Genomic DNA, 8,042 nt, shown 5'->3' with positions numbered 1-8,042 from the left:
TAAACTAACAAGGAGATCATCCTCCCTAGCATAGATAAATCCATCCATCTCCAATATCTCATCCAGAATGATCATCAAACTGATGAAATTTCTGTTGAACCCGCGATCATCACCTCTCAGATCGCTCAGTTTAAAACAAAACGTCTTCGAATCCTTCCAGCAGTCGCAAAGCCGGACGATGCATCGCCACAGCGCCGAGATCAGGATTCGAATACTTCTTGAAAACAACCTTCAACTTGCTCTCCGTCGCCGACGCGTGGAATCCAGCCAAGAGTCTCGCGGAATCCCTGCACAAAACATCGTAAGAGATCAACTTTCAATCACTTTCGATCGTAATTTTCAAGAAGAATCGTGTAGCGCTTACGTTAGATCTTGTTCGGAGTAGCCAGAGTGCTGCTCGAGCGTCTCGCTCCAAAGAGGAAGCCGGTTAAGCGTGCAGCGGGCGGCGTAGACCGCGGAAGCCGCCAGCATTGAAGGAGTATACCGGATCATCGAATATTGCATCAAACCTAATTCCGCGAGGAAGAACACCATCCGCTCCAGCTGTATAGAAGCGGAAATCAAACGATCGATACAATCGATCAAGGTAATATACATTTTCTCGTTCTGATCGTAAGAATTGCGCCTCTTTTTTCATCCTAGATTGCCAAAAACTTATTTGTTTGTTTCGATAATCGTAAAAATTATACCAATTTGTGGGTAGAGATTTATTACCTCTTGATCGGCTGTGGCGGCCTTCAAGAAACGCACGAGGAAGACGTAGGGAGTGGGAACGGTGAGATTCCACTCCAGCTTGTCCAAGATCCTCTTCTCCTTGGCCAAGATCTGATCTCTGGAGTACGCTTTATCCGCGATGCAGATGAAATCATCGATCTGGATTTCATGAATCGATCAGATTTCGTCGGAAGATCGAACAACAAATATGCAGTTATAAAATCGTCGATCAGGACTGGAGAATCTTTCGGATTTCAACAGAAGAACACGGAAGATCTGACCAATTTATCAGCAAAGACTCAATCAGATTTCGTCGGAAGATCGGAGAACAAAAATCTGACAAGTTAATCCGCGATGCAGGTAAAACCGTCGATCAGAACTCAAGAATCTTTCAGGTTCCATCGGAAAAAAAACGATTAGAAAGATAGGACTGCTAGTTTTTCCTTGATCTGACCAATTTTATTCGCAATGCAGATAAAACCGTCGATCAGATCTCCAGAATCTTTCAGATTTCAACGGAAAAAAACAAGTTAGAATGATACGGCTGTTCTTTTTTGCGTGATCTGACCAATTTTCTCCGCAATGCAGATAAAATCGTCGATCAAGAACTCAAGAATCTTTCATATTCCAACGGAAAAAAACAAATAAGAAAGGATATCCTCAACGCAGATAAAGCCGTCGATCAGGACACAAGAATCTTTCAGGTTCCATCGGAAAAAAACAAATTCGAAAGATATAACTGCTTTTGTAATCACGATCTAACAAATTTTATCCGCAATGCAGATAAAATCGTCGATCAGAACTCAAGAATCTTTCAGATTCCAACGGAAAAAAACAAATAAGAAAGATATGACCGCTTCTTTTTGCGTGATCGGACCAATTTTATCCTCGACACAGATAAAACCGTCGATCAGGACACAATAATCTTTCAGGTGCCATCGAAAAAAAAACAAATTCGAATGATATGACTGCATTTTTTATCATGGTCTAACAAATTTTATCCGCTATGCAGTTAAAATCGTTGATCTGAATTCAAGAATCAAATCACGATTCACCTCGGGCGCCCAAATTTCTTCGTATTTGCAAGCGATGAGCAAGGCCGCGACGCCGACGAGCTGCAATTCTCTCCTGGGAACCGTCTCCAACGTAAGGTATCGATCAATGATGTGGAAAGCTAGGAACAGAGTCTCAGGCATGAGCTCGAATCGGAAATGAACGTCGATCAGCCAATCGGCGAGTATCGCCCTCATTTTCGCGTTGAGCGCGGTCTGGGAATCCATGTAATCTCCAGGCCGGTACCAGTTCTACCGATCGATTGCAAGTATCAAAGGTTAGTATGGATGCTAATGATGATGGTAATGAGGATGGTGATGATCATGAGGATGATGATGATAATGATGATGATGGTGATGATGATGGTAATGAAGATGGGATGATCATGAGGATGATGATGATGATGGTGATGAAATGATGAAGAAGACGACGACGATGATGATGAAATGATGAAGAAGACGATGATGATGATGATGAAATGATGAAGAAGACGACGATGATGATGATGAAATGATGAAGAAGATGATGATGATGATGAAATGATGAAGAAGACGATGATGATGATGATGAAATGATGGAGAAGACGATGATGATGATGATGATGAAATGATGAAGAAAACGATGATGATGATGATGATGAAATGATGAAGAAGACGATGATGATGATGATGATGAAATGATGAAGAAGACGATGATGATGATGGAATGACAATGAGATGAAGAAGACGACGATGATGATGATGATGATGAAATGATGAAGAAGACGACGACGATGATGATGATGATGAAATGATGACGAAGACGATGATGATGATGGAATGACAATGAGATGAAGAAGACGACGACGATGATGATGATGATGAAATGATGAAGAAGACGACGACGATGATGATGATGATGAAATGATGACGAAGACGATGATGATGATGGAATGATAATGAGATGTTGACAAAGAAGAAGAAGATGAAGAAGAAGATGAAGATGAAGAAGAAGAAGAAGATGATGATGCTGATGGTGATGGCGGCGATGACGATGACGGCGACAAAGATGAAGATGAACAACAAGGTGATGATGACGATGATGATAATGAAATGATGATGGAATTGCTGGTAAAATGTTGACGATGTATAGGAAATGGTGATGATTGCAACGGTGATGGAGTTGCTGGTAAAATGTTGATGATGAAGAGGAAGAAGAAGATGGTAAAAGACGACGATAATTTGAAGAAAACTAATATGATGGCGAGGGAGATGGCGATCGAATGATGGTAAAATGCTGATCACGATGACGATGATGAATGATGCAGAAGAAGAAGATGATGATGATGGTGATGACGACGATGATAATATTGAAGAAGATGAAGAAAAAGATGGTGATAGAAAGACGGTAAAATGCCGATGGTGAAGAGAACAATAAGAAGATTATTATGATAAAGAAGAAGACTATGATGATGATGATGATGATGATGATTATGCTGATGATGATATGATAGAGAAATCAACCCCTCACCTCCGCCATCTTGTAAAAAGTGTAGATTTCTTCGACATAATCGGTGACGGCCAACTCATTTCCGCGGTCTTCAGCGTCGATGTCAGAGATCCCGCAAGCGAGCTACGAGAAGAAGACGGACATTAAATATAAGAATAAGGAAGGACATTAAATATATTATCTCATCACCTTGCTTCGAGCAGAGAGAACGGAGGTGAGCGTGTTCACTTTCTTCTTCGATTTCTTCAAGCTTTCTCCTGGATCGGGGCTGATCTCTATCACTGTATGAGGTGACTTTGTGTTCTTGGCGGTGGGATTGGCGAGTTTGGCGGTGCGCGCTGGTGGCTGCTTCGTGTTCTTGGCGATGGCGGGGGGAGGATCGGCGGTGGGTTGGCCGTTGCGGAGGTGCGCTCTGAAGTTTCTGGTCACGGGCCTCGAGATTTGCGCTGGCGCTGGCTTTCTGAAGAAGAAGAAGAAGATGATGATTATGATGGATGAGGATGATGATGATGGATCATCGGCATTGTGATGGTGAGGATGAAAAAAGAGGATGCTGATTATCATGGAAAAGAAGAGGAAGACGACCGTGATGATGATGCTGACGATGATGAAAAAGAAGAAGAAGAAGACCATGATGATGATGATGATGAAAAAGAAGAAGAAGAAGACCATGATGATGATGATGATGCTTATCATGAAAAAAGAAGAAGAAGAAGACCATGATGATGATGATGATGCTTATCATGAAAAAAGAAGAAGAAGAAGACCATGATGATGATGATGATGCTTATTATGAAAAAAGAAGAAGAAGAAGAGGAAGAAGTTCGTCGTCATGATCAACATGATGATGATGATGATGCTTATCATGAAAAAGAAGAGGAAGAAGAGGAAGAAGGTCGTCGTCATGATCAACATGATGATGATGATGATGATGATTCTTATTATGACAAAGATGAGGAAGAAGAGGAAGAAGGTCGTCGTCATGATCAACATGATGACGATGATGATGATGATGACGATTCTTATTATGACAAAGATGAGGAAGAGGAGGAAGAAGGTCGCCATCATGATCAACAACGTGACGATGATGATGATGGTTCTCATGAAAAAGAAGAGGAAGAAGAGGAAGACAGTCGTCATCATGATCAACAACATGACGATGATGATGATGGTTCTCATGAAAAAGAAGAGAGGAAGAAGAGGAAGACAGTCGTCATCATGATCAACATGACGGTGAAGACTAATGATCTGAGGATGATGATGATGATGGGGATTATCATGAAAAAGAAGAGGAAGAAGAAGACCATCATCATGATGATTCTGATCCTGATGATGATGACTTATGATCTGATGATGATAATGATGAGGATTATCATGAAAAAGAAGAGGAAGAAGAAGACCATCGTCAAGAGGATCGTGATCATCGTGAGGATGATGATTATGATGAATGATTAAGAATATGATGATCGTGATCATCGTGATGATGAAGCGAAAGATTGTGATGATAATGATGTGGATCATCATCAACAGACGACGAGGATAATGGCGTTGAAAAAAGATGATGATGATGTTATATTTATTATGAAAAAGAAGGAAGAAGAAGACCACGATGATGATGATGATGATGAAGAACATGATGATCATGATCATCGTGATGATGAAGGCTAGATGATGATGAATAAGATGATGATTACAATGACAAAGAAGAGGAAGAAGAAGACGATCATCATGATGATGACTAATGATCTGTAATGTTGATACCTAAGAATATGATGATAATGATCATTTTTTTTGAAGAATTGATGATCATGATCATCGTGATGATGACGAAGAAGAGGACGATGAAAGATTGTGATATCGATCATCATCATCACGACGACGACGAGGATGGCGATGAAAAAAAGACGATGTTCGATGGATCGACCGAAATTTTTCAGGAATTTCCATCCCGGAAAACACGGATCAACCGAAGAAGAAGAAGTTTATGGTATCGATCCATCAATCGAGGAAACAAAATAAATAGATAAAACGATCCAAACTGAATTTATTCTAAAAAGTTTTCAGGAACGCGTACGGATCATTAACAGGGCGAGCATTTCCGCCGGGGCGAACCAAGTTACCGATATCCCCAAGCGCGCGGCGAGCAGGCCCCTGCTTCAACCCTCCGCCGGCCTCTACAAAAATTCCCAAAAAAAAAATCACACAAAAAAACACAAAAGAAAGAACAGGAAGAACACAAAAAATTTCAAGAAAACCGATCAGGTACGCACGGGGACGAGAAATCTTCTGATTCTGTAGTCCATTCCTTGTCGCCATGTCTTTACTCTCTTGTTCTTCGTGTTCTTCGTGTTCTTGGCGGGTGGTTGGGTGCCTGAACAAGTTCGAGAAGAAAGAAGACAGGAACAGATGGAGACGGCCTGTTGGAGCCTCTCCCTCCTCTTTTACCCCCGCCACTGTTCTTCTTCTTTCTCTCTCTATCTCTATTTCTCTCTCTCTCTCTCTCTCTATCACTATCTCTAGCTGGGAAGGAGGGGTGAATAGTGATGATAAATAAGGGGGAACTGGGAAGAGGAGGGAAGGGCAACGGTCGTGTTTTTTTTTAAAATGCAACGGCTCGATCTCGGGATCGGACGGCTGTGGGAGGGCCACGTCGTTAGAGCTGTGACCGAACTTGTTTAAACCCACTGGTCCATAGATGGCGTGACACGTGGGCGACGAAGAGGAAATTTAACGATTGACCAGGGGTTGGAAGGTTTCTTTAATTGAAGGTATGTATGTCATTAGTTTCTTTGTTTCATTTCCAAAGAATTTCTGAAAAAATTCCGAAAAAAAATTCTGTGCGCCTCGAGTTGCTTGATGCCCTCCCGGTGTCGTGGCCTTGAGAATGTTGCCAAACTCTGGAACTCCGAAACTCCCGAACTCCAACTGCGGCAGTTGGTGTATTCAGATAAATTATGGGCGAGTAACAGAAATATTTGTTTGCTGCACTGTACACCGGTGTGAATGGTATAGTGAAGATGATGATGAATTTCAACACTGTTATTTTTTGAAATTCATGGATTTGCTTCAACTAAAGAAGGATTCGAGCAATGTGGAAAATATGGGTGGCAATGCCAAATATAAATGTTTGGTTTTTAGAATGATGAGTCATTTGATGAAAATTTACAGTTTACATGGGATGCTAACAGATATTTTTGTCAGAATATATGTTTGCATTTAAAATAATGAAGCAGAGGATTATGTCAGTACAAAACTTAGACAAGTAAACTGAGAATTATTGTCCAAAGATAGACTAGAAATATGAAAGGGAATGATGTGGGTGGCAATGCCAAAGAGAATTATTGTCAAATAAGCATTTGGTTAATATGATCAGTCATTGTATTGTGGTTGGATTCAAAACTTGATGAGTGATTCCATCCAAAGATTGACATGGATGACTTGGAGAATAAGCTACATGAGAAAGTAAACCAATTATGTATTCTTAATTGTTGTTAAAATCTAACCATAAGGGCTCATTTCATAGAAATATATATTATGAGGACATGATACTAACAGAAGAAAATTTCACCTAGTGCTTGCTAATTTATGAGATAATAAGCTGCACATGTTTTGCCAATTGGACACAACAATGTAACATAAGGGTACAACTTTTGTGATACGAAAATCAAATAAACAAATAACTGATTCTAATTCCAATATCATCATTTGATATTCTAACATATATGTATTAAAACAACACTAGGTAATGATAATGATATAAGCCATTGTGTTTAATCCAAATATGATTCAAAGTAAAAGGCTCAATAAAAATCAATATCACTTTCATATTTGGAAATTGAAAAGTCATTCAAACATAAGTTAAGGTAACACAGTAGGCACAAGGAATCTACTTAAGCACATCAGAATGTTAGTGATAATGAAAATAGTCCCAATGTCATCCTTCAATTTTTGAATTAGGAAATTATTTCAAATAACTTAAATTTACAAAATATGGGATATAAAGTTGAGAAAATTATTATAATTAATGTACATCAACTAATAAAAAAGTAAATATACATAAGTAAAAGGGACTTTGAAAAAAACCCAAACTTTGATTTTTCGAGTCTATCTTTCTTACTAATGGCTTGCTTTGTGCTCCAAACCCTAGACAAAGAATTTTGTTGAAAATTTTGCGGGATATACTTGTCTTGTCCTTTAGTGGTCATGTGGTTTGCTCAAGTTTGCCTCCTATGTGTGAGATTCTTATCATCACCTCGAACCATGAGAAAAACCTGATCTCCCAAGAGAATTTATAAAAATCTGATTGATATTTCAACCATTGTCTCCAATGTGGGAATTTTTCCAATTGAAGTTGCCACTTAATCAAAGCAGGCCAGCTTAATGATCCATGCTCCAGGTCGAAAAGCCTCTCTGGTTCTTTATGGAAAAAAAAAATCAGCAATTATTTTACTGTACATGTATGATATTTACCTTCATTACCATTAAGAAAAAAATGACATCAATTACACAAAATAGAATCTCCATTTAGTTCTGATTGATCCATTTCTATGCACAAGGCCACTCTGAGCTGTGCCTAGTCAACTTCCTTGAGCTCTAAAGTGTGGAGTGATTATTTTGATAATCACATATGTGCTACCTAGAAATCTTCTGAACAGAGAACTCAGAAAAATACTATGCCACATTCTTGGAAGATTGAGGAACCAGAAGAGATCCATTAAAGATAAATATTTCAAAGTGAGAAAAATCTAAACTGTTAAATCACATAACAAACAAAAATAAATTTTCTC

The 8,042-nt window shown here is 39.3% G+C and overlaps 2 protein-coding genes across 7 annotated transcripts; one reads left to right on the top strand and one right to left on the bottom strand.

Moving 5' to 3' along the window:
* Nucleotides 1-5,661, bottom strand: LOC144714190 (G2/mitotic-specific cyclin S13-7-like). Its single transcript, XM_078588891.1, has 8 exons — nucleotides 5,526-5,661; nucleotides 5,330-5,429; nucleotides 3,445-3,715; nucleotides 3,277-3,378; nucleotides 1,770-2,018; nucleotides 715-873; nucleotides 365-543; nucleotides 1-287 (listed from the first exon to the last, which is right to left on the bottom strand). The coding sequence occupies exons 1-8, from the start codon at nucleotides 5,569-5,571 to the stop codon at nucleotides 131-133; spliced, it is 1,263 nt and encodes a 420-aa protein (XP_078445017.1). The 5' UTR covers nucleotides 5,572-5,661; the 3' UTR covers nucleotides 1-130.
* Nucleotides 166-5,750, top strand: LOC144714191 (uncharacterized). 6 transcript variants are annotated; one of them, XR_013584277.1, is made up of 10 exons: nucleotides 166-301; nucleotides 386-586; nucleotides 704-775; nucleotides 860-1,074; nucleotides 1,189-1,418; nucleotides 1,498-1,646; nucleotides 1,727-2,044; nucleotides 3,351-3,660; nucleotides 5,053-5,242; nucleotides 5,320-5,750. XR_013584277.1 is itself a non-coding variant. In XM_078588894.1 (9 exons), exons 3-6 carry the CDS (start codon nucleotides 1,069-1,071, stop codon nucleotides 1,636-1,638), a joined length of 318 nt encoding a protein of 105 aa, XP_078445020.1. In that variant the 5' UTR covers nucleotides 447-586; nucleotides 704-775; nucleotides 860-1,068; the 3' UTR covers nucleotides 1,639-1,646; nucleotides 1,727-2,044; nucleotides 3,351-3,660; nucleotides 5,320-5,750. The 6 variants fall into 6 exon arrangements, 4 of the variants coding, with proteins under 4 accessions (XP_078445020.1, XP_078445021.1, XP_078445018.1 ...); XR_013584276.1 differs by having other exon boundaries at nucleotides 5,313-5,750; XM_078588894.1 differs by lacking the exons at nucleotides 166-301; nucleotides 5,053-5,242 and having other exon boundaries at nucleotides 447-586; nucleotides 1,189-1,243; nucleotides 1,303-1,418.
* The last annotated feature ends 2,292 nt before the right edge of the window (nucleotides 5,751-8,042 follow it).

The sequence above is a fragment of the Wolffia australiana genome, chromosome 17 (genome assembly GCF_029677425.1).
Source record: "Wolffia australiana isolate 7733 chromosome 17, ASM2967742v1".
Lineage (NCBI taxonomy): Eukaryota > Viridiplantae > Streptophyta > Magnoliopsida > Alismatales > Araceae > Wolffia > Wolffia australiana.
The sequence above is the reverse complement of the archived record's forward strand: the minus strand, read 5'-3'. Positions and strand labels throughout refer to the sequence as shown.